This window comes from Chenopodium quinoa, unplaced genomic scaffold (genome assembly GCF_001683475.1).
Source record: "Chenopodium quinoa cultivar QQ74 unplaced genomic scaffold, ASM168347v1, whole genome shotgun sequence".
NCBI lineage: Eukaryota > Viridiplantae > Streptophyta > Magnoliopsida > Caryophyllales > Amaranthaceae > Chenopodium > Chenopodium quinoa.
This window is the reverse complement of record NW_018742738.1, coordinates 2,324,288-2,351,093: the sequence shown is the minus strand read 5'-3', so window position 1 is coordinate 2,351,093 and position 26,806 is coordinate 2,324,288. Positions and strand designations below refer to the sequence as shown.

Genomic DNA, 26,806 nt, shown 5'->3' with positions numbered 1-26,806 from the left:
GAATCAATGTAGGCAATCTCAGATCATGCGATCCATCACTCACTTAGCATTCATGTTTCTCAGGCACGGTACCAGCACTCGATGAGAGACATAATTTGAGACGTGTTCATATCAAAGGCATTGGAACACTTGCCTTTAGACATTGTTTTATTGTTGCTTTGCTGCTTTTTTTTTCTTGCTTTTTGAATGTTATACAATTACACATCTTCCAGTCCCAGGGTTAAGTGAATGTGGGTTGAAGAAATAAAGGCCAAACGTTAGACGAGGCTCAAAGTGGTTGATGAAGAAATGGAATGTGATTGAACGGTTAACAGGGAATGACAGGGTTGCAAAGGTGCCTAAAATCATTGGTGTACCTTGTGTTTAGTTTAGTAATTGATTTTTTTACTTTTTTTTTTAGAATGAGTGAATGAAAAATGCTATGATCAAGATGTAAAGGAAATTGCTCATTTTATTAATGGAATAAAGGTGAACGAAACACATGAAACATATAAGAATTCGAAATGGAAAACCTATGCTAGACATGAATGGGGGAATGGAGATGAATGATAAAGGGAAAAAAAACAAATCATGAAATCTGGCACGAAGGATCTGCTGTGTGCCTTGTGTTCATTACTTCTTGCCGCTTGGGGAGGAAAAATGTTTCTTGTTGTTGATGCTTTGATTGGAAGGAAAGAAGGAAGGAGCGACGTTCCCCTTATTCTTCCAACTATTGCCTAGTGATTTTAGACTCAAGTACTGTGTAAGGATGAACTCACTTAATGCATTCACTCAATACTCGAATTGGAAAAGAAGAGTGTATGAAACAATTTTGAAAACTGATGGGAAAAACTCTACTCATTCCTATTACGACGGAAAACGGCGCATGCATGGTCCTAATATACGATCATAAACAATATAGTGCATTACTCGAAGACAAAGTGTGTGTAATGACTCAACATTATGTGATTAGGTGAGTTTATTAAGACTCGTGGTATGATCGCATGGCTAGACATGAGGACGTTGTGAAAAACAAAAGACCCAATGACCAAATAGCACGGAAGACTAAAAGACAAACTAACTTGATTAATTTTGTCCAATTTTAATGTTTATACTATTTACTAGGTGAAAATGGTCCATTAGCAATCATTAGTCATAAATAATATCAACAACCATCAAAGACGAAGAACACATGTTAAGGTTAGCACAAAAATTGATCACAAGAAATTAGGAAAAGAACTAGATTCTAGAAGAGTTATGACTCATGGGTATAAAAAAAATAAATAATTAAAAATAAAAATCTATAATCCTATGTTATACGAGTTGACACGGATTAAAGGACTTGGCTAAGACTAGCTTGACACTAAAAGATATAAAAAAAATTAAAAGAAAGAAAATTGAAGCTAAAAAGACAAGTAAACTGGACAGGCTGTAGTATATAAGTTATAACTTTTGATCTGTCACTTTGATTGGGACGAAACTAATTTCAAATGCAAGATAAAACTCGGGGCTACAGATCCATAGGTGGCACGACACGTAACTCTTTCTAGCACTCCGGCTATGACCAAAACAAGTTGACTCTTGTGCAGTATACGGGAATAAAAATTTGGGTGACTCAAAAATTAAAAAAAAAAAAAAAAAAAATCTATGGCTCGACTCTAATAATAAAAAAAAGGAATTGATAAGAGAAAAAAAAAATACATAACAAGTCAAAAAATGCACATATAAGCACATTATCACGAATGATGCAATGAAGTTCGCAACCTAAAGTCAAGTTCTATGTTCGACTATGGTCAAGCTTAAAAGGGTGTCAAAGGGTACCATGGTTAAGAGTTTGGACGCGTTAGCAACGCAGCCTCCCTTGAGGGTGTATGCCAACGGGCGGCTCCGCGAGTTCGTGATGAAGTTAAACTCGACTCCATGGTTTGGGTGGATTTAAAAACTCGGATGAACCCTTATTGCCATGAGCGTTTTTGGGTTGATAGAGCTTAAATCCCCCGCACTAGCCACATATGTAGAACACGTACTATTGTGGCAAAATAGGTAACCTAAAAAACATATGCATGTGTGACAATGCCAATTAAATTGCAGGAATACAATTCAAGAATCTTTCAAGTCTTATCCACTCATTTTAATTAAATACCGATCACTCAAATCGATAAATAATCAAGAATCCTCCCCAGTGGAGTCGCCAAATTGTAGGCGTCGTTTGAAGTGCACCTACGTTAAAAGCATGTTGTTAATATGCTTGGCACTCATAGGAAGTGGGAATTGACATTACGATTAGGGATAAAGCAAAGTAGGGAGCCGCCAACAAGTTTTTAAGGAACTTGTAAACCGCTCACGGATCATAGAAAGGCAACCACGATAAGGGACAACGAAAGGCAACAACGATTGACCCGTGAAGGTTACACCCCATTCATAATCCATGAAATTACTAACTCCATAATGGTTCGGAACCACGAAAGGAGGATCGGGGATGATAGTACAAAGTGAGTCATGGAGTCACATTCGCCCGTATTGGCCTCTACTCGATTCTTATAGTGAAAAGTGATTCCTGCGATCTCAAAGGCATACAAACAAAATATTCAATTTGCTCCAAACTATTATTAAGCTAAATTGTTTGAATATTATTGCAACATATAATTCTAAAATATTAGTGATCACTTTAATTAATAACAAGATTAAAAAGGAACCTAAACCGGTTGTCCAAATTATCTTATTAGGCGTGATTTTCAATTACATATTCCCTTTAAACATGCAATATGGTGATCATAATAATAAAAGAATAAACATTAATATTGGAAGCAATTTAACAATAATAGCGTTAGTCAAATCGAATAATAAATAAACCTAATCATGATAGTAGCAATATAAAGATAAATAAGTAATTAAATTAATTAATTACTCACATTCCGCGCGTTCCTTTAAATTGCTACATCATGAATAAATTGTTAGTAACTTCAATAAAAAATATAAATCAAATAGAAATTAAATTAAATTAAATAGAAAGTAGAGTTGATTTGGTCCAAACCCTCAGTTATGTGTACCTTTCACGCCTTGGTTTAAGGACGGAACCTCGGGTTAAGTATGGACTCCTTGGAGTGCTTAAGGGAAGAATGGTGTAATTAGGAATATAGGTTTAAGGCTTAGAATATGGGAGAGAGAATAGAATAATTTTTGGTGTAAAAGAGAGGAAGAGAGAATTATTTGATGATCAAGCTTGTTGGTGATTGAAAAAGGTGTGATATGAACTCTATTTATAAGGAAAAAAGAGGGGTTGAAGAATCAAGAAAAGATAAGAATTCGAATCGTATAAAACTCTTGCGTTAGACAGTAGTTTTTGCGGTTTTTGTTTTAATCATATCTTTTGATCTAGAAATCGGAATAAGATAAATAATATGTCGTTGGAAATCTCTTGAATTATAATTTCTAACCCAATTAGAATCAGATTAAAATATTGTATAGAATAAAAGATATGGACAAAATGGTGGGACGGTGTCAGTTTTGGATAGAGTTTGACATTTTATTCATATCTTTTCCGTTATAGCTCGGAATTGATATTATAATATATCATTGGAAATATAATTTCAAGGGCTATCCAACCATATAAAATTTGGATAAAAAATATGAGGCACAAAAATGATATCTGACTATCTTTGAACGTCTTTCAATTCGGATAGAAATAGGATTTTCAAAAAGAAAAGTTTTATTCAATTTCAAACTCTTTATTCTTATCTTTTCAAAATGGATAATTAAGATCTTTTAGAAACTTATAGAATCTTCTAATCTATATATTGTACTAAAAGACAAGCGCATCAATGTGAGGATGACAAATGTCACTCTCTCATTGGCTTATCTTATGTATAAAATATATCTATATAATTACTGTTTACATATTCAAGCATAGTTATTTTTGTTAAACTTCAAACAATAAAATCAAGTTTCTATACATGCATAAGATTTTCATGATTTCCTAACATAAATATTGATTTAATTTTTTTCATAATAAATATATAATTTCCAATACTACAAATAATCCATAAAGTCTTTCCAATCTTTATTTATAGTCAAGTTAAAGAATAATAACTAATTTGAAGCAATATGATTAAAGTGGCATAATTAAGGAAACAAATATTTCGTATTTTGAAAGGCTTATTTTTTTTTTAATGAAATTAAATAAAATCGATAGAATTTAGTTTGACGTCAATTATGAAATCAATACAAACATTTAAAAAAAACCAGATGTACAATAAATATTGTGCACCTGTTATAAAAGCTACCCTGTAATGAATGAAAGTTATTTATGCTTTATTGATAAAAGTTACCCAAAATAGCCTGCAAGTTATCCTAAATTCAATTCAAGTAATCGGATGAATACAAAAGTTTTTGATAAAGATACAAAATAGTGTAAAAATTACTATTATCGTTTGTTGTACTCCTTGACAAATACTGAATGCTGAGCCGAAGTATTGTCTTGGAAAAAAAATACATAATCTTGAACATAAATTTAATTTTAATCGGCCTTTCATTTTCTATACAATGTCTTTTACAATGATCTTTTGTTTTTTCTTGCAAAAAAAAAAAAAAAAAAAAAAAAAAAAAAAAAAAAAAAAACTGAACCAATAACCAATCTAAACAAGAAGAATAAAAGTTCAATTGAATTAGACATTTGACGGAAAAGGGACAGCTATAAAATGTATTATAACTATTACTCGTGTCTTAAATTGTAATATTCGTAATAACAATGCTATTACTTATGATTTTTTTTTAAAAAAACTAACATTTTAATTTAAAAATCGTGCATTGCTCATGTACTAGATATACAACAATCATGTGCAATAATTTATGTTGTTTTATACATAATAATACTTTTAACTATAATAGCATGTGTATATAATATAATATTTTTTATAATATAAAAAAGTATATGTATATAATATAATATTTTATAACATGCGTCCTCAATACCAAGTGTAGTCTCAATCACCACTACATCAATTGGTTGTTGGTGTAGTGGTGACTGAGACTACACTAGGTAGGGAGGACCTGTGTTCGCTCCCCTGCAACAACAATCGGAAGGGGAATGGAACCTAATAACCTAGAACTGATCCTTAAATCTGGATTAGCCCAAAGGGTGAACCAGTTATAACACCCAAAACTCAATGCACATATGACGGGAATTAACTTATCCTTTATCTATCTTATACAAAACTCTAAAGTCTAATTTTTTTTTCAAAATATAATAATAACATTTGTAAATTTTTGTTAATATGAAAGATATAAACCTATCAAAATGTATATATAGTTAAATTTTTTAATAACTTATATCGAATGCGTAGTTTTATTAAAATTATTTGCATGTAATCATTAAATGTATTGGATGTTGTGTAGCTATGCAATGTCCAAAACTTTAGTTGAGCGACTTTGATTTAGTGATTGTACGGTAAAAAGATATTAACTTCGATCTTGAAACCTAATAGTTTAATAAATTATAAATAGAAAAATAAAAACAAAAGGAAATGAAAATAGTAAATGGCTTTAAATATTAAAATAAACATAACCTTTTAAATCAATTTAGCGAATTCAAGAGACAATTTTAAGCCTTTTAAAATTAAATGGGGGAAAATATATGTAAAAAGAACATTTTTAGATATATAAATGTCCATGCACTATTATAAGAGTTTTGTTAACCTTTTTATAATTAAGGTAGGGATAAATCTTAGTAATATATACTCCGTATATTATATATATATAAATATATATATATATATATATATGTAATTATCAGTATCCATACCTATATACGAAGTATTTGTGTTGTATACTATATTTAATTAGCTATTGGTTATATATGTGACTATTATATAATATATAGTTTTTGGCACAATGGTTAACTTAGGAAAATATATGTTCTGGTAGGTCAAATATAAGGTTATTATTGTGTCTATAGATTTAATGAGTGCGACGGGTAAATAAAACATGTATATATTAGATTGATTTTAGCTACTGATGCGGATGATATGATAAGAAAATTTTAGTTTTTTCTCAACAGGAGATATAAATAAATTAGTCCACTTCTTATATAGCTATGTGGAGTATTATTCAATTATTTTTCAATTAATAAAATAACATTATAAAAATAAAAGAAATTTAAATAACATAAAATACTATTTAAATAACGTTCCTTTAATTTTTTTTTATTGACCATTTGTAACCAAGTCCTTTAATAGTAAATGAATTACCTTTGTTTTTATTTTTATTTTTCATACGGGTTTAATAATTTGATTTATAAACCGTGCATCGCACGGGCACTATGCTAGTTAATCCTAATTGGTTTAGGAATGGGATTAAATAATTTGAACCCTCCACATGATCATTGGGTCGTAGGTAAGGTGGACTTAGGTTCGGTTTGGGCTCAGCTTAATATTTTGCCATAACTTATTCGTTATAACTCGGATTTGGGCTTATAATATATTGTTGGAAAGATATTTTCAAGCCCCATCCAATTATTAAATCATTGGACCCAGATTATGGATCAAAATAAAGTGGATCAAACGTTTTTATAAAAAGGACACGAAATGAATGATTTTAAAGGACACGAAATGAATTATTTTTGGTTTAAAGGCACAAAAAGAGGAAAATAAGTTATGGTTTGGGGAAATGGGCTAGGAATTGGGTTGTTTTTATGAAATGGAAATATGGATTTAAGCACTCCAAGATTAAATACTCAAACCGGCCAATAATAGCGGTGAAAGGTTGTTCCTCATCGGGTTTGGTTTTGGGGAGACATTTTTAGGTGTCTACAACTACTGGATGGAGAGGGAAGCGAAGACCCGCCTGAATGGTTGCCTCATAGAAACCAAAGCTTTTATCATGGTAGCTGGCTAATTTTGGCCAGGTGACCATATCTACGGCATCTGGCACAGAGAGAAGAAAGCCATGTCCCATGACATGCTTAGATATGAACTTAGGCAGGTCGTTTTTCATTGTGTCCTGCCTGCCCTCGGGAATGTGATAATAATAGGGAGCACGCTCCCAGCGATGAGTATCATGCGGCTCGGCCCATCCCTCACCCCTTTCTACGGACAAGGACTCCCTTGCCGTGCTTATTTTAGCTCATGCCACCTCCGAATTATCGGAGGCACTGACAGAAGATGACGAGGCCGAGTCATCATCAGAGCTCTCGCCAGAGCTGGGGACTGCCGGCTGGCTCCAGCAGGGTCCTCCCTCAGCCCCTCCTCCGGCGCTTGTCCAGAAGGCCCGGGTGCCGACTGATTCTCAGCCTCCCATACGATAGAATCGCTGGGGGTACAACTTGAGGTTGGGGAGTGGTAATAAGTAGGAGTTGAAGGGGGGTTAGAAGAAGGGCTTGGAGGATGATCTCGAAGCTGACTGACAGGCACCCTAATGGAGCCGTCTGAATATATCGTGGACCCGTCCGAATGGTAGAAAGAACCATCTATCCGAGCTATACTGTATGGCCGTTCTTTTGGTCCTGGCCATGGTGTCCCACACAGGTACAAAAACGGTCGGATTCGAGGAAGTTCGTAAAGAAGGGTCCACGAGCAAGCATGCCGCACCGCTAGTTCTAGACTCAGCCGTCCCCAGTGACCGGCTGATTACTATCCTATGCCGTGCCGTGTGCATTTGGGAAACCATTTTCGAAAAACAAAAATGCAAAGAAATAAGTAAAAAAGGGATCAAGCGGTTACCTTTAGAAAGTAAATGGAGACGATCAAAGAAGCTTGGACGTCTGTTTACAGATGGACTTGAGGACGGCTATCGGATGCTTGAAAGAAATAAGTCAACAGTTCAGAAGTCAAAAGCTCTAGATTCTCTCAAAGATTCACAAAGTGTGAAAATGAAGGGTGGTTAACCCCTATTTATAGAAAGGGTAAAAGAATCTAGGGTAAAATCCTTAGATTCACCCATGGTAAATGGTTAAAAAATCAACCATTCACAGCTTGACACTTGTCACAGGCGTCACGTGCCGAGCGCGTGACCCCTGTGAGGGGCAAATGTTTTGGGTATTTTATACCCAACCAAGTGGCCCAATTAGAACCTGACATGTGTCACTGGAAGGGGCGCCTTCCAGATGGTGACACATGTCAGGAAGATACAACCCTGATTTGGGGTATTTAATGATCCCAAGTGGACCAATGAGAGAGCGACACGTGTCGGCCTAAGAGACGCCCAAATGGGCTCTTAGGATGTGCGACACGTGTCACTCAGATATCACCTCTGAAATGGCGGCCTTCAAAGGCCCAAACTTTGAGGCGCCGCAAAACGGCGTGCCCTAATCCCTTAGTCATCAAACCCTAGGGAGGGCACACTTCCCCAAAAGACCCTATAAATAGGGACAATCCCTTCATTTATGGGGCAAGTAATCAATCAACCTAGGACATCACATCAACAGTTATTACAGAGTTGTCGTTCTCAAGAAACATACAGCACAATACCCGAGTTTGGAATCCGAGCAGATAACTTTATTTCCGCACGTTTTACTCTGAATACTTTACTAACTTAAGCTTCGGAGACGGACCACAGACCATCCGGCGGTTCGTTTGTTTTGCAGGTACAGGCGACCTTGTGGAATCTAGTCTAGAGTTGTAACTCTCTCGAGGGACACAAAAAACCCCGAAACATGAGGTATATTGTGCAATAAGTTATATAAGTAATGACTTTTCATGAAAAAAATCAAAAGTAGTCAGTGGCATTTGGTGAATTAAGAATTGTAGTTATGGATAGCTAACGGCTAGAGCTCATTAATGGCGCGCCATGACAATATACTATTTGTCAGTGGCATTTGGTGAATTTTGAAAAATCCGATGGCATTTGGTGAATTTAAAGTACTGAGTGACATTTGGTGAAATAGCCGTATATACCCCTTATATATGGAAAAATAAATTTTTAGAATTATAATATAATAATTTTTTTGAATAAAATTATAATTCAATTTGTACATCTGAAATATTGGTATTTTATCAAAAATAAAACTCTAAACTAACAATTTTATCCTAAAATTCTATCCAAATAGAATTGTAAACTATTTTTTTTAATCTTATGAAGTCTATTTAAATCTATCCAACGTGACACGACACTTGGCAAAAACTTAGAACGCCAAGTGTCGCTGTCTCGTGATCTGGCTAAAAGTTTAGCTTTATATTATAGTTCTATGATTACTAATCATTGATATTATAAAGTAATTATGAAGTCAAGTAAAAGTTTAAATTTTAAAAAATAGATTTAAGTAGGAAAAAAAGCAAAAAAATGCTTATCGAAACTGATCGAATAACCGATAATTTTAAAATAATACTCAATAACCATACCCGATAACAAATTATCGGAACAGGTACTCGAACCGTTATAGTTAACAAATCGGGTACCCTAATTTTTGAAACGGTTATAGATCGAATTTTCGGGTAATTTTGCTTAGCGAATTTTCCTTTTTAGAATGAGACAACAGACAAAAGTCAAGAGTAAAATAGGGATTATCGTATCTCCAGTTCAGGGCTTCAACAAAATCGTCTTCAACCTTCTTTCATCTTCTCTAAACATCTTCCACCATAATCTTCATATCTGAACAATTCTTTACCTGAAATTACTTAAAAATAAAACAAATCCCTACATCCATAGATCTACCGAAGAAAAGTCAAGTTCCAAGCTACGAAATCGGGTCGCAGAGTCCGGCGACCTGCGTCGCGACCACCGGCGAACTGAGTCGAGTCAGTGCCGTCTTCCGGTACGAACGAATCAGATCGCGATTCAGAGCAACGTACCGCGAACCTTGTAACGCTGTTCTACACCAGCTGATACAAAGTTTAACTACCACCATCTTCATCATCATATTCTTCTTTCTCAATTCTAGGGTTTCAGAGACGATCATCAATGGCGCAATCATCAGGAAAAGGAGGAGAGAGAGTAGGAGGAGGTGGACCGAGATTGATTGGGGATTATATGGTTGGGAAGCAAATTGGATCAGGTTCATTTTCTGTGGTTTGGCATGCTCGTCACAGAGTTCATGGTACAGAAGTTGCAATTAAAGAGATTTCCATGTCTAGATTAAACAAGAAGTTGCAGGAGTCTCTCATGTCTGAGATTTTTATTCTTAAACAAATTAATCATCCTAATATTATTCGTTTACTGGATATTATTGAGGTATGGCAACTTTTAAGTCATTCTCTTTGATGTTTGTTGTTTTCTCTTCAGCAATTGGTAGATTTATTAATTTTTAAGTATTTTTATTTTTTTGTTTTTTTTGAGTTTGATTTAAGTTAATGTTAGCCTCTAGTTTTGGACATTTCCACAATTTTGGAACATATTTTGAAAGCCCTTTTGGACTTGGGACATGTTCAGTAGCCGTTGGTTGAATGGATTACATTTTTTCTTTTCTAGCATAATTGATCTTGGGCACGAGGAATGTAAACTTCAGAGAGATTTTTATTTTTTATTTTTAATTTATTTGTTGTTGTTGTTGCATGTTTGGTAAGCTTATTCTGGATGTTGAACATCTTAGTATGTTGATTGGCTTTTGTGGTCATAAATTTTTTTATCATTAAGCTTTAAGGATGGGACTAACAATGCTGTATGTCGATTTTAGGAAGTGCTATGATGTTATTGTTCTTCGTTTTCCCTTTTTTCATTAGGTCAACTTGCTTAAAGTTCAAAATTCGTTCGTATCTTGCTAAGTTGGGTTACTAATTGCTGTCGTATGAGGCCTTTCCTTCAATTGTTTTTAGCTGTTTGAAGATTTTGGAGCTTTGCTAACTAATTTTTTGATGGAGTTTTGGGAAGTGTTTCTCACTAGCTCTAAAGAGACGTGGGGCTCAAGTGTTCAATGTGTATGATTATGGTTGACATAGATCTTATGAGTACTCGTCAAGTAGATTTATGCTACATTAGTTGCCCACAATTGTGCTTCTAATTAAGATTAGTAAAACCCTGGACCAGCTGGATACAAATATTTGAAACACCTATTTTAGTTGTACCACAACAACCTTTATCCAGTCCGCGACCTACACATCAATTCTGTTTTGCACTTTTGCGACACCATGACCATTCCTCTGATCACAGTTGAAGCAGTGTTTGTATTATGTTGGTTAACTTGTTGGAAGTGGTGGATATACTTATTTGTATTATGTTGGTTAACTTGGTTTTTTTATTTATTTATTTTTATTTTTTTTAAAATTTGAACTTATGATTTAATCATATTGGTGAACTAGAATATTTTTGTAGCAACTTGCAGTCATAGGATAAAGCTTTTGATGGTGTCATTGATTTATTTTTTGCTAGATTATCTGGTGCGAGGATATTGAAATGCAGTGTTCTAGAAATACAATAAGAATGGAAAGTTTTAGGGGTAGAGAAACCTTTTATGATTTGATGCTTAGTGTTTAGGCAGTTACTTATTGTAGCTGCTCTCGTACTCATGTTCTTTTGGCTAGTAGAGGTCTATATTCAGAATTGGATGAATTTAAGTAATTGATGTGGTGAGGTTTTAGAATGCATAAGATCGTGCATTCCTGATCTTAAAGCTTTTAATATAGAAATTAGGCTGAGTGTGTTGAGGTGAGGTCTATTACTGCATCAAAGTTCACGGTCATGGCTCATACACGCAGCATTTTTACTTGGAAAGAGATGAGTAGCTTTTAGCCCTTAAAGAGTAAGGATAAAGAAAGTAATGGTCCTAGGAATAAGGGCTTTGTTTGCAAAACCTCTATTGGGATAATCTGTCATGCACTGGGTCAATGGGGTCAATAGCCCAAGTCAACCTCCTCTAGTGGTTTATACGAGGCGCGCAAAACAGGGGCAACAAGGGTCAAAAGCAGGAGGAAACAATTTGCAACATGACAAAGTTAATTAAAGAGAAGTTGTGGAAAGAAAGCAAGCTACTTTAACAATGTCTCTTGATGGTTTTTCTGTTTTAGCCAAGTTAGTCACATGTATTCTCTAAGGCTTGTGTATAAGCATTGTACTCAATCAATTAGTGAAATTATCTGGAAATTAGAGTGAATACTTGATGAGATTTGTAGCCTAAAGCTGCTAAGAGACTCATAACCTCAAGTTATGCTTATCCTCTTTAGTTTGTAGTTCGAATCCTTAATCAATTAAAAGTACTCAAGCTTTATCTTAATTGTGTCTAAATTAGTAATACGGGCGAGTGAAATCTGATACATAACATAATCCAAGGAAGTTGGAATACTCATGTAAAATAAATTACTTATATGCTTTAATCATGTAGCTTCTGGGTTGTTTTGCTAAGAACCTATTATTGTGTGCTGCAAGCTTTGTTATCAATGTTCTCTTTTACGTAGTGAGGACAAACATGATTTGATAGTATTTTTATGAATAAAAATGGGTTTATTCATGGAGACATGGTTGAATACCCTTTGATATCCCTTTTTATTCTCTGTTCGAAAATGTGGTTTCGATTCTCATAATGGAAACGATTGCAATTTCGAGGGAACGAGTACAATGCGTTGATCATGGACCATGTAACGGTTATTACGATGCAAATTAATTTAAAGATAGTAGAGGATTAGAGTCATCAATGAAGAGAAATGGTAGAATAGTAAAGGATTAGAGCCGTTAGTGTGGAGATCTTTCACTATATCTTTGAATAGGGAGTGGCTTTTGTGACACAATAGATGCAACTTTCAATAAGGGGTGATTTGGGGTTGGAATGTTTGATTCAGACAAAATCGCGGGTTTTTGTTACACCCTTTGTTGATACGGACAATCTCAGTTCCGTCAATCGAAAATCCTTACAAAACGATCCAACCAAGATGGCGTGGCCTTATTTTAACCCATGGTTTGGATACAAGGAAAAGGAGGAAAAAGAAGAAAATAGAAAGGGTGGAGTAAACTATTCAGATAACAATTGTTGGGTAGGGGGTGAGTAAATTGGAACGAAACTTTTCCATTGATAATTAAGAATCAAATCTTTTTAACTTTGAAAAGTTTTATAAGGAAAATAAAATGGAGGGAAAATAAACTAAATAGGTTAATTTTTTTCTCTCTTCTAGATCTATACTTTCTGTCTCCTCAATTCCCCTTCCTTTTTTCTCTACCCATCCCTTACACTATGTTTGGATAACAATAGTAAAAGGAAAGAGAGGGGAAGGGAAACGAGGGAAGGGAAAGGGAGGTAGGGAGTGGGGGGTGAGGTGAACTTTCATTTTCCTTCCAAATCTGTTCAACAATGGAGGGATTTGGTTTATTAAAGGGGAGGGAAAACTGATCTTTCCAATTCCCTCCCCTTCCTTCCTTGAATTAAATATCCAAAAGGATGATGCATCCCTCCTTTTCTATTCTCTTCCTTTCCCTCCATTTCCCTCTATCCAAACATAGTGTAAAAAATGCCAAACTTTTTCTGGAATTGTGTTTCTTCGACTTTATTCCTTGTTGAATTTGGGAAATTTCTTCTGTTTTGTGGTTTGATTCTTCATCATAGTCAGTTCAATTTCTAATTTCTGATTTTCATAGATTTCTAGAAGTTTAAAATCTGGAATTTTTTTTATTTTAATTTCTGGTTCGTTATCGTAATTAATTGATCTGTTTCTGATTTTCAAACCCTCAAATCTAACTCCGATTCATTCCAATTTTGGTTATTGATTTTTCCGCTACCGAAGAACAATTTTAATTCATTTGGTGGCGGCTAACCAAAAGTAGTTATGGCAATGGTTATTGTATGGAAATGGTTTAGAGTGTTTTTTGAAGCAAATCTCAGAGATCATTCTGCCCCTTCCTTCCTCTTCTCTTTTATCCAAACAAGGGAGTTGATTCCTCCCTTCCCTCCTCTTACTTCCTGCAGTTGTGTCCAAACAAGCTGTTAAGGTTATTCAAAACCTAGATTCAAGTTGCGATATGATGCAAACAGGATTATAAAATTTTATTTGATGGCATAACCATTGTTCTTACTGGTGATTTATTCTTCACTTTCCTAAATTCATATTAATCCAAAAAAACTGTTGCACTTACTAAGCAAATGTTCCGGTGTTGCTGATCCAAAAAGAGATGGCTTAGGCTGTCTTTTAAATTTGTGTTGCGGTCCGTCCAATGAAACCAATTCAATCGTTAATGTAGTTACATTATATTTTTTTTTTCATGTTGCATATTGATATATGCTGTAATGACAGTCAAGTGGATGATGTTTAATTGTTTCTCCTTTCACTACTTCTTGTTGAGTATGTTATGTCTTGCTTTCTGAAGTTACTCTGAGTTGCTTTTTATATATTTTCATTGCTCAACATTCCTAGTAGGTCCCTGGAAAGATACATCTTGTATTGGAATATTGCAGTGGAGGCGATCTTTTCATGCATATACAGTGCCATGGAAGAGTCCCGGAAGCCACTGCAAAGCAGTTCATGCTACAACTAGGTATATCCTAGACTGTTTAGTATTTAAGTTCTAGATGAATTTTCTGATTATGTAATTCTTACAGCGGCTGGTTTGAAGGTTCTCCGAGAAAATAATATCATTCATCGGGACTTGAAGCCGCAGGTATGTTGTTTTGGCATGTCTTAATTTTTCTTACGTATTAGAATTATGACGAGATACATGCTTGGTTTCTTATCTACTTCAAAATTCTCTTTGAGGTATGGTACTTAGGCTTGTGACTTATTGCATTAAATTCTTTTGAAATTTATAGCAATTATAAACTTTTAAAAAACTTCTATGGACTGTGAACGTTTGATGCTTCTACTTGAAGTCAAATTCTTTGTGTTGTATTGATGAAATTTTAGATTTTAGTTCATGCAATTGTTAATATGATTATCTTGGACAGTTGGTTTGATGACATGTTAATCTGATCAGTACCAGATGTTTGTCTTTTGGAACGTGTGGAATTACTTTAAACTAAATTTATTAACCAAGAGTTGTTTTCATTTGATTATTTTACAATCTGTGGCTTGAACATCTATTTGACAGCTTGACTTGCCTGAATGTTTAATTCTACATTTCCACTCTTTGTGAACATTTCTAGCTCTAACAAAAAGAACCATAATCTCTTCAAAAGGTTAGGAAGGAAAATTTCATTTTTATTAGATGGAGGCTGCGAAGCTCGGAGTCGGCCAACCACCCCGTACCGGTGTCGACACAACGCGACCCGGGTGCGGACACGGAAACGGGGGTCGGACCCTTAAGTGAAAAAGTGGACTCGTCAATCATGAACCCTAAATCTAAAATAGAAGGATAGATTCACCAAACAAAGAGCCTAAACTTTAGGGTTTTTGATCGAAAGTGAAAAACGAGCAGTCCGACGCCAAGAAATCGCCAGCTTTCTTTGCCGGCGACGGGAAACTGGTTCTTTGAGTCTCGACCATTCAAATTCAACAGCAATTTCTGTTTTCTTTTGTTTATTATTTCAACGTGAGTGGGGTAGGCAGTCTTGAAAACTGAAATAGTGAATTTGGGGGTGGGTAGAAAACTCACGTGATTTATTTACTGTTTCTTTTATTTTTTACAGTACTTTTTATTTTTTTAAAAGCTGAACAACAATAACTACTCTATTCTTCTCTTTGACCTATTTTTACTTACCTTAAACTTTAATTTTAAAAATTGCCGTGTCCCTGAGTCCAAATTTAAAATATGGACTCTTTTAAAATGTGTCCGCGGATCCTTACTTTTATAATATTCCGAGTCTGACACTTGGACCCATACCCGAGTCTGACACCCGTACCCGAGTCCGAGTTTCCTAGGATGGAGGTACAATTTTCACTGAGCATAGTAAGATCAGACTGACCTCTACCGCCTCTTTTTAGCGTTTGATCTGGCTTTCATTGTTTACCAATTAAATTGAATATTATAACTTTAATCAGAAAGTATTGACTATTGAGCTTTAATACTTTGATATTGTTAAATCAAGTAGAACCTCAGTACCTTTTTTTCGTGGTTTTTAACTTTGATACCTCTATTCAGTCTGCTAGTGAGTACACTTTGTCAATTTACTTGCCTGAAACATTAAGGGAAATATTCACTATGTAACAGATTAGTTTGAATGAGTATACTTAAAGCATTGCATAGTACCAAACAGCTTTCTTATTGGTTGTTGGCTTGACAATTGCTGCGTTTGTATTTTTACAAGTGAGGGGTAAATGGTCAAGTCTCTTTTGCAAATCATTAAATAAGATGGCAGATACTGCATAAAGAAATTAAAGGATGATGCATTGATGCTGGGGAGATTGGAGGTTGTCATTGGTGCTGATGCTGTTAGCATATTAATCATGCCGTTTGTGTGATATGGGAGAATATAGGTCGTTAATATTCCACAAGTACATTCCAAAGAAAACCACTAAACCAAGTAAAGCAAAGGCTCATCTCAACTAGGGGAGTAGGGGTATATATCCACTATGATCAACTAATTTGAAAGACTTTAGAGTTCAGCTACACAATACACATGCAAGCATCAATTGTAATGACCCTACCCAACTAATATCCTTTGGTCCTCCCGGATTTAGGCTATGCAATAGATTCATAAAACCTACCTCTCACTTACCATTCTAGGCTAATGAGATTCAAATGAAGAACTTGCTAAAAATTTGCAATGCAAATGCTCTCATTCTCATATCATACACATGCATATGCACTGCATGAATCAAGATATGTAGGTGATGTGGATCCTAAAAACGTTCCTGAGCTCTAAAAATATCATGTTATTTATCAGCAAATCGGAAGAAAAGACGATGCAGCAAATTCAAGCCAAGCTACATGACACACATCCTAGGCATGTGCTAATGCTACTTGGTGATGCTTGTTCGTGCATAATCCCTTCTCATTGGTAGTTGTTATTGCTCATCACTACACTTGGGTACTAATGCTTTTTGCTTCTCGTTGCTGCAACGTCACTCGTTGACGTAGCTCATTGCTGATCGACATTACCTTAACTTCTTGCTACCAGTTGTTGTCATGGTGTACCACTGTTCTTCTATTTCGTACTATAGCAAACCAGCTCATTTTGATTATTTGTGGTAAGGTATTTTAGGAGTTAAAGAAAGGTGGGAAGGCCTTACAGGTGTTAGCAGTAGATCACCTCCCTTCTTTTTGCTGATTCATCGTTCCCTTTATTCTATTTTCAACTTTTTTTTATCATTTATGCTAATAATTGATTAGTTAGTAATTTAATAGTTCAGTAGTCATTTTAATTTCTTTGTCTCTTGGTTTTAAAAACGCGACGCGCACTGATACGCAAAGGGTCTCTCTTGGATACGAGGCACACCTTCAGTGCCCAAAATCTTATAAATCACTTCTATAGCAAGATATAAGCCTTAAATAATCAAAATAACATATTATAAATGCATAAATTAACAAAGGAACTACAAGATACCCTTAAAAGGCGCTAATGGCATGAAACTCTTTAACTAAAAAGCAAATCACAAATTTAACATAAAAAGTAAATCAAGTAGAAAGAAAAGCAAACATAGTAGGTCTTTAAGCTTGTTATATGGCATATTAAGACATTAGTAATCCATCTCCTCTTCTTGATAAGCCTCATCTCCACTAACATCCTCTTCAATCTTATCATCATAATTCTCATTATCATCATCATCATCATCTATCACAATTGTCCGATGTGGTTTAGAAATGGAGCCATTGGCAATTCCCTTTCCTTTGTCAACTTTTGATGCTCCTCAAAAGTTTCATTAGCTCTTAAGGCTTTACTAACCGTACTCCTAGTCAAGTCCTCCCCCTCAAATACAAAATCATTCTCCTCCTTCTCCTCCTCCTCCTCCTCTTCTTCCATTCTTCCAAGTAGCCACTCATTGCTTTCATCAATTTCAATTAAGACAATGGGATCAATAATATCTTTCCTCTTGTAACGCCGTTGCAATGCTCGATTATACTTGACATAAACCATGTCATTTAATTGACTTTGAGCCAATCGATTCCTCTTTTTAGAATGAAGCTGTAAAAATAGAATAATATAAGCTATGTAATGTAATAAAATAAAAACATATTAGGTAAATTAATAAAAGTGAAGGTAAAAACCTCTTAAAAAACACCCCAATTTCTTTCACAACCTATAATACTACAAGTGAGGCTAAGGATTTTGATGGCAAACTTTTGGAGATTAGGAGGTGTTGCACCATAAGCCGACCATTGGTCTTCCTTTGCCTAATTGCCATTGTACGACCAAAGAGACCAATAGCAAGTTTCCACACCCGGAACTAGCCTTTCAACACAATCATACAAACCTTTCAAAACTTCCTCACAATTTACATTAGCGGAATGATCATAATGAAGTTTCGGATTTAGATAAAAACCCGCCGCATGTAAAGGATGATGAAGTTAACTATCCCACCTTTTATCAATAATCTCAAATACCTTAATGTAGTTCTCTTCTCTTAATTCAAAAGTCTTCGCTATAGCCTCTCTAGCTCTATCCATGGCTTCATAAATGTATCCCATTGGAGGCTTTTTCTCCCCCATCAACAAGTCTAAGCACCTTAACAAGGGGACTTGTTAGCTTAAGAGAGTATACACCACATTCTTCCAAAAGCTTACTTGCAAAATATAGGTTGCAATTCTCTTTCCTCCCGCTTCCTTTTGCCACTTGGAAGCACTCCATTCTTGAGAGGTTATCATCTTTTTCAAGTTGCCTTTTTGCTTATGCAATTGAGCTAGTGTAATGAAAGATGTTGCAAACCTAGTAATTGATGGCTTATGCAAATTTCTTTGTTGTGTGAACTTCCTCATCAAGTTCACAAGTGTAATGAACATGCACTTCTTTAGTGCATTCAAAACTCTTTGTAGTTTTCCAATGTCTTCTAACATTAAACCAATACAATGTGCAGCACAAGGAGTCTAATAAAGATGAAGTCTCTTAGCTTCAAGTTTTTTTTCCTACAATTCACAAAAAGGAAAAAAAAAGTATTAAATAAAAACTCACAAAGCAAAACAATTAGTAAAATTTAATTGAACATATCACAAGAGTGACAAGACTATTTATTAATTCATACCAGTTTTGACATAATTGGATGCATTGTTCGTCACCACTTGAACAACATTTTCCTCTCCAATTTCATCCACCATCTTATCTAGAAGTTTATATAATACGTCCGTATCTTTCGCAACATCCGAAACATCTAAGGATCTTTATGACCACGAAACCCTTAGGAGAATTGACAAGAAAGTTTATAATATCCTTTTGGATAACCGAATCACGCCATCCATCGGATAAAATTGAACAACCTTTACTTTCCCACTCTTTCTTGTTCTCCTCTATTTGCATCTCAACATCTTTCACTTCTTTGTTCAAGATAGGAACTCTAAGCTCATACATACTTGGTGGTTACCAATAGCTTCAATCATTGCTCCAAAGCTATCATAGGTAGCCGCATTGAATGGAATTCCCGCATCATAAAACCACTTACCAATTGTCCTACAAGTTTTCTGCCTTAACTCCTTATCACAAGCACCAAAAATTCGTTTCCTTTCCTTCCTAGCTTGCATTACTTCTGTAGGAGTTGAAGTGATAAACATATCCAAAGGACCTTTGTGCCTAGGTTTTTTTAACAACTTTTTCACGTTTTGTGACAACATCTTCATCTTCTTCATCAACATCATCCGTTTCAAGTTGGGACATGCTTGGCATCATTTGACTTTCCACTTTTTCTTGTGCTTTGTTTAGCATAAAAGTCTTAACTTCCTCCCTCACATGTTTGGGACATTTAGGATATTTAAGGACATTTCTAAAGCCACCAACTAAGTGTTGTTTTAAACGATGTGCCCCACCCTTTGTAACTTTAGCACAAAACTACAATGCCAATTAACTCTATTATCAGGTTCCGGTTTTCGATATTTTCTAGCCTGGTCGGGATCGGATGAGATTTTCCATATCATCATATCATGTGAGCTACATGTTAGAGATTTTCCGGCTCTCACAAAGTTCTACTTTCATAGAATACAACTGATCAAATAGTTCCTTTTAATAAGCTAAAAACTATCATGGAAAATATGAAACTTCATAAAACACAATCTTAGACTTTTTTTATGTAATTGAATCTCAAGAAAAATATTACTGTCCACTGTTGTTATAGGAAGAATAAAATGCCAAATTACGTCGTCCGGGAGTCGGCCGACAATTCGTTCTCAAAAGACGACTTGGACTTCTACGTTAGGATGGGGCATAAAATTTATCACTACACCTCTTTATCGTACATGTCCTCCGTTCCTAAGATATTACACCATGGAGGGACTGTGCAATGTTTTTAATAGTGAGAAAAACTGAAGAGAGAGAAATGGAAATAAAACAAACCTGCCTGAGTATCAACTAGTAAGGGTATATTAGGTTTTGCAGTGTGAAAGGCGTTATTTGTTTTCTAAAATTGGTATATGGTGCAATTTATGTGAAACTTCCTTAAAATGTAAAGGTCAATGTTTAAGGAACGGAGGAAGTATAGAAATTTGTATGCTGCAAGAGTAGCATATGGTTGGCCATGAAGTTAGTTTTCTTTGGTGTATTCTATCTTTTCTCTTCTGGTGTTGTTGGTGTTATGGATGGGAAATTCTCCGCGTTAAATTCCAAGAAGATTTATACAAACTGATAAAAATTGTTCTTATGATTTGTCCTTGCTGTATGGTGGTGATGTTTTGCTTTCCATGTTGACAATGTTGGTTTTTTCAGTTATGGTGGTATAATTATGATAGGCAAATAGATGAGCTTACCTTGATTTTTGAGGCTCTCGCTCAATTACTGGAGGTGGTAATATGAAATCAATTAGTTTAAATCATTTTCTCTTTCAGCATAGTTTCCTTCATCATGATTTGGTTTCTTGGAGGTTTTTTTAGTCATTTTAATACTATAATATAAAATTTTGGTTCTATTTTAAAATGTATTGTAAGGTTTACAGTAGCATACCATAAATTGTTGTAACTATTAGGTTCATATGAAAATTTGAAGTTTTGTTGGCAAAAAGGCAAAATCATGCTCATAGTGCTATTACTGTATGTCATTTGACTTGCAAGCCAGTGACGTCTTGTGCCATTTCTGATTTTCTTGTGTAATTTTGTCAGTATTTAATACCATGTGAGGCTTTTCCTTTTAAATAGATAATATTCTGAGTTTTTGACATTTCTATATCTACTATTTGTTCACAGAATCTGCTTCTCTCCACCAATGACAATAGCCCAATTTTGAAGATTGCAGATTTTGGATTTGCTAGGTAAAATTAGTAAGTTTTGAAGTCACAAGTTTCCGATCCTATTTTTGTTTTCTATGAGGATATTTTTTTTTAAAAAAATCTATGGTGTTATTTAAAATTCTTCCTTGCTTACGTACTTCAGCATTGCAAATTTCTTTCTTTTCTTTTCTTTTTTTTTTCCCCCACATGTCCCCCCATATAGACCTTTTTTTTTTCTTTTCACATGTCTATCTGTGAATTGGGCTCATTGAAATTTTGAATAACCTGGAATTATTCTATGGTTTTACCTCTCTGTTATGTGGGTGTTCAATCATGCATGGTGCGGGTAGGACAATTTAACGCAAGAAAGGTTACCTGTTATGTTATCCTGCGTATATATGATTTACAATAAAGTGTTAATGGCCCAATAATATTTTGGTGCCAATTCTTGTTTTCAATGATTGAGTTGGCTATTATTTGCTCTTCATCATGACTAAACATAGTACTGTGATTTGACTTCCTACTTTTAGTTAAAAAAAAATTTCTTTCAAGTTCTGGAAGACATTTTTAGTTAAAAAAAAAAAGATTTCTTTCAAGTTCTGGAAGACGGGTTTGTGTAGATTAATTCTCAACTAGAGGAAATTTTTTAATTAACCAGTACATGAGTCAAACTTTATGGCAGGAGGTCATGATCCTGATGACTTCTTTAGCCTCATTCCCAAGTAAAGTTGCTACATGACAAAAATTCAAGAGTATATTGGTCAAACCATTACACTACATGTTGGATTGTTGATTATCTTTGGTGGTGTTTTTGTAGATTGTATTAGAAATAAAGATGAAATGTGAATCAATATAAAAGTGAGGGGATTGCAGTGACCTTGAAAATTAAGACCCGTACCCTTATCAATCTATGAAATTTCAAGTTTTGTATCAATGAATGTCTGTCACCACTCAGAGCTATGATTTAGAGATTTGAGAGGGTTGATTGAGGTACTAGGATTATGTTTTATAAATCTCTTACTTGGTTTCCAGGTCAAAATCTTAAGAGATTGGACATGGATGGTAACTTGTGCAGGAATCATCAAGTTTCACTTTTAGCCTAAGGGTTTGTTCTCTTCCGCTTAATTTCAGCTTCAATCAGTTCAGTTCTTAATTTCCTTCTCTCATAAACAATTCAGTTGAGCTCCAATTAGTTTCGTACATCAAAAGTCCCAAAAATCCCTAATATTAATTAGGTTGATGTGGGTAAAGGGTCAACTTTAAGACCCAATGTCAATATGCTATCCCTAAACAAATAAGTACTCCGTTAATATATGTAATGTACGTATGGACTTATAGTTATGCAATAGGATGTAATATTGCCATTACAAGATACCATGATAAAGACACAACTTCAAAGGCTTAAAGTTGTTGGCAACTTAATTAAAATAACGCAAATTTTTGACACGTACAATGTTAGAGTTTCTAATATCCAATTAACACAATACAACAAATTCTACATTTTTTTTTTAATTTGTACTTCCAGTAGCACCTTAGTTGTAAAAAAACGCAAGGTGCACGACGAAGGCACATGCCTTTTGGATACAAGGTAACCTTACATGCCATAACCCTTAAAAATTACTTCTAGGGCAAGATATAAGCCTTATATACCGTAAAATAACATGTTATAATGCGAAAAAAGGAACCCCAAGACAGTGCAAAGGGGCATAAAAGTCTTGGAACTAAGAGAAAAACTAACATAGTAGTGCCTCTAACTTTTATTATTTGGCATAATAAGACATTAGTAATTTGTCTCATTATTCTCATATGCATCCTTGTTTAGCGTAGGATACATCGTTGATAATTCACCAAATCAAATCATCTAATACCAATTATATGAGTAAAATGGCAAGTAAAATCGCAAGTTACGAGATTCACAATAGTGTAATTTTTTGTTAATTTTGAATTGAGATTAAAAACTAGAAAAAATAATACAAACTAACTTGAAAAAATTAAGGATGAGTAAGACAAATAAAAGCGCTAGGGGAAACGAGATCCAAGCATGGTAATCAATCATTCAAACGACAGTGATTATTAGGGGTGTTAACGAGCCGAGCCTAGAGAGGTTCGGTCTCGGCTTGGCTCGTTAACACCCCTAGTGATTATTATGATCATCACACAAAGGAAAACATGATAACATGCAATTCCTAGCTAAACTAGCTCACATCCGTGATTAAGTATGTTGGGCAAATTATATTATTACGTATTTCACTTATGTGGAGCTAATTCTGATAAATTCATCGGATTAAACGTGTTAAATTAACGTCGAAGACATAAAACTCATTATCCAACATCACACGGTATAAAAAATCAATATTCAATCATCACAATTTGAAATTAATCATTACTATGCTCTTCTGCCCACACCCCCCCTAGCTAAAAACCTAGAATAGGAAAGAGAAGAAAGACATGAAAGACATGTATAAGCTTATTACAAACACAACATAGCTAAACATGATTAACAATGATTGAGCACAAAACAAGTGTTAACAAGGAATCAAAATAAGCAAAACTAGCAAAACATAAGGAAATAAGATGACCAAAACAATAAAATAGAATAGGAAGAAGAGATTACTAAAACAAAGTGCTTAAATTAAATTACTAGAGGAATTGAAGGAGCTAAAATGATGTTTTTGATCTTTCTGCACTTTTTTTTCTCTAAAATCAGATAATTTGGCTAATTACATTAATAATGGGTATATATGCCTCCTCTATAATCTCCCAAATTAAGGCTATTATGGCTCTGAAAATGTGAAGGATTTTGGAGTTTCATTCATCAAGGGTAATTATCCCGTAGGTGGCGGTCGCTCATTGGGGTGGAGCGAATGGTCCTGTTCAACGGCTCCGCATCAGGTGAGGAGTGGCCACTCCTCTATGGTCCAAAATGCTAAAATTGATTAAATGGATGGAGCGGCTGCTCCTCCACTGCTTTGCGTTACCATGAATTCTCCCTCCTCTCTAACGCATTTTGGACTTTAAACAATGCCTCAGGGCCATGAAGTGACATCCTTGAGGATCCTAGGATAAGAATTTATACACATTTGTAAGCAAAGATGGGAGGGGAGCAAGATTAGAGCTAAATCTAGCATTTAAATGTCCAAAATCATGTAATTATAACCAAAAACCAAGAAGAGGAAGGAGATCAAGAAAATAGCCCAAAACTACAAGAAAAGGGAATAAAGAAAGTGAGAAAATTGCATCTCATCATCAATAATCCTCACTACGATCAAACATTAAAATTGCACGTGGTTTAGGAGCAGAGCTACTAAACCCCCTCCCCCTTCTTTTTTTTATCAACTCTTGATGCTCATGTAGGTGGCATAGGAAGGTTCATAACTTTGGTGGCCCTACATACTCCTCTGTAAGTCAAGTCCTTGCCATCAAATACATAATCATCTTCATTTTCATCTTTCATTTAAGTATGGGATCAATAGTGTTTTTCCTCTTGTGTCATTGTTGCAAAGCTCGATTATACTTGCCATAAATCATGTCATTTAATCTGATTTGTGCCAATTGGTTCCTCTTCTTAGACTTAAAGTTGTAAAAAAGTAAAATTAAAGTTTACGTAATGTTATGAAATAAAATGATATTATTAAGTAATAAAAGTGAAGTGCTAGTTCGTTCTTAAGTACTTAATTACTAACCTATTGAATAAACCCCAATTTCATTCACGGCCCATAACTCTACAAGTGAGGCTAATAGGTGCAATAGGTGTGCACCTTACCTAGCCTCTCGTTGAAGCTTAGAGGTCTTAAGGCACACTTTTTAGCATAATTCTCATTGAGTTTCAAACATTAAGTCAAAATGACATGCCTATAGGTACCGGTATATTTATACTTGATTAAAATAAGCTTAAAAAAATGAACAAAGTATATAATAAGGCTTATAATGTGAAATGACTAGTGTCCATGTGTAGAGGTTTTCTTTAGAAGAAGTGTTTTTTTAAGTGTTACACTTACTAAATGCGACCGTGTTTTTTAAAGTATTACACTTCCTTTTTGGTAATAAGCTACATATTAATTTTAGATATCTCTCCTATCGTGCTCCCCACCCAAACCCATTACTGCTTTTTTTTTTTTTTATTTCTTTCCTCTCACATCATTAATTTTCAATAAACTATTATAACCCTAATATCTTTCTTTTAAAAGTTTTTAATACTGCAACTATCCCACTTGCATCTTATTTCATTAAAGTCAATTAAATAAATTGCCTAAAAATGTCTAGCGGTCAAAGTGTAAATCTTAAAAAAACACAGAGGGAATATATATATTCACTTGATAAAATGAGATATGTCATCTAAAAAGGGGTTTTTGCCTATGCTGTAATATTTATAGCTTATTTCATTTTACCAATTCTTACATGCAATTGTTTGTTAACCACCGTTTGATTAGATGTCATTAGCTATCTAGCATCCTAAACTATGTTTTTGTCCGTTGCTACAAAAAAGGATGAGGAAAGTCAGGAAACCCTTCTCTCTCTCTCTCTCAATTAAAAAGGGGTGCTGGGTATTTGGTTGGTGTCATAAGGTGAAAGTTGCTAGTGCCAAATGCCAACTTTACAGTTTTTGAGGAGAGAGGGGATGGATATCTTGTTTGGGTAATAGAGTCTCATACTTGCAAGAATGTTTATGGTGTCTTCTAGGTGGTTGGCTCATCAATATGCTTTGTTGTTATTTTAGCTATTGAGAACCAAGTTACACCTGTGCTCAGGCTATGTCAAACACATTTTATCCTCTTATTCTGGTATGAGGATGACTCTCCATTTTTGTCAGATCTCTTCAACCTAGAGGGCTTGCAGAAACATTGTGTGGCTCTCCTCTTTACATGGCTCCTGAAATAATGCAACTTCAGAAGTATGATGCGAAGGTAATTGTGTGTTTTTTGATTTTATTTGTAGCTTTTATTTAGCAAATTATACACGCTACATCCAACACTTGTTAATCCTGAGTTGTATGCACAGGCAGATCTCTGGAGTGTGGGTACAATCGTGTATCAACTTGTGACTGGAAAAACTCCTTTCAATGGAAGCAATCAAATGCAGGTGGGAATGGTATTTTTGGTTACCTACAGTGGTTACACATTTGATGATTTCATTGAATTTGTAATATTTTTGGCCCTTATCTCAAGAGCTGATGGTGACCTTCCATCTTTCCTTTTTACAGCTGCTCCAAAACATTATCAGAGCCACGGAACTGTGTTTTCCTTCAGATATGGAAAATCTAAGTTCAGAATTTGTAGATTTGTGTCAGAAATTGCTACGACGTAATCCTGGTAAAATTTTATCATAACAAAAAAAAGTATCGTGTCTCAAATGTTAAAACATCCCTAAAATTTTAAACAAATATGAATATATGATATAGATACTGCAAAATGGAGAAGGCAGGTGTTCAATAATTTGTTTACATTAGCAGAAACATTTAGTGCTCGGAGTCTCGGACTTTCTTTATAGCCTCAGGGAAGGGAACGGACACAGCTGTTCAACTGGTGAAACCTCTTTCTCAGTATAATAAAAGCATTAAGCAACCATGTGTTTTAGACGTTGGTTTTTTATATTAAAGCCCTGAATTCAAAAATTGACCATCAGAAGGCAAAAATAGAGAAAATTTAGGGCTTTTGATTCCTAGAGGGAGGCCGTTGAAAGAAGTTAACAAGGGAATTAGAAACACA

General features: G+C 34.8%; 1 protein-coding gene across 4 annotated transcripts in view; it reads left to right on the top strand.

Annotated features, from left to right (window-relative positions):
* The first annotated feature begins 9,412 nt into the window (after positions 1-9,412).
* The window catches only part of LOC110724133 (serine/threonine-protein kinase ATG1c-like), a 31,522-nt gene continuing 14,128 nt past the window's right edge, over positions 9,413-26,806 (top strand). For 3 of the 4 annotated variants that reach the window (XM_021903524.1, XM_021903523.1, XM_021903522.1), the window contains exons 1-7: positions 9,413-10,140; positions 14,244-14,361; positions 14,426-14,484; positions 21,079-21,143; positions 25,912-26,005; positions 26,100-26,180; positions 26,302-26,410. In XM_021903524.1, the coding sequence (XP_021759216.1) occupies positions 9,871-10,140; positions 14,244-14,361; positions 14,426-14,484; positions 21,079-21,143; positions 25,912-26,005; positions 26,100-26,180; positions 26,302-26,410 (796 nt within the window). In that variant the 5' untranslated portion in view covers positions 9,413-9,870. Of the gene's footprint in view, positions 10,141-14,240; positions 14,362-14,425; positions 14,485-21,078; positions 21,144-25,911; positions 26,006-26,099; positions 26,181-26,301; positions 26,411-26,806 lie in introns of all 4 variants that reach the window. The other variant, XM_021903525.1, reaches the window with a different exon arrangement.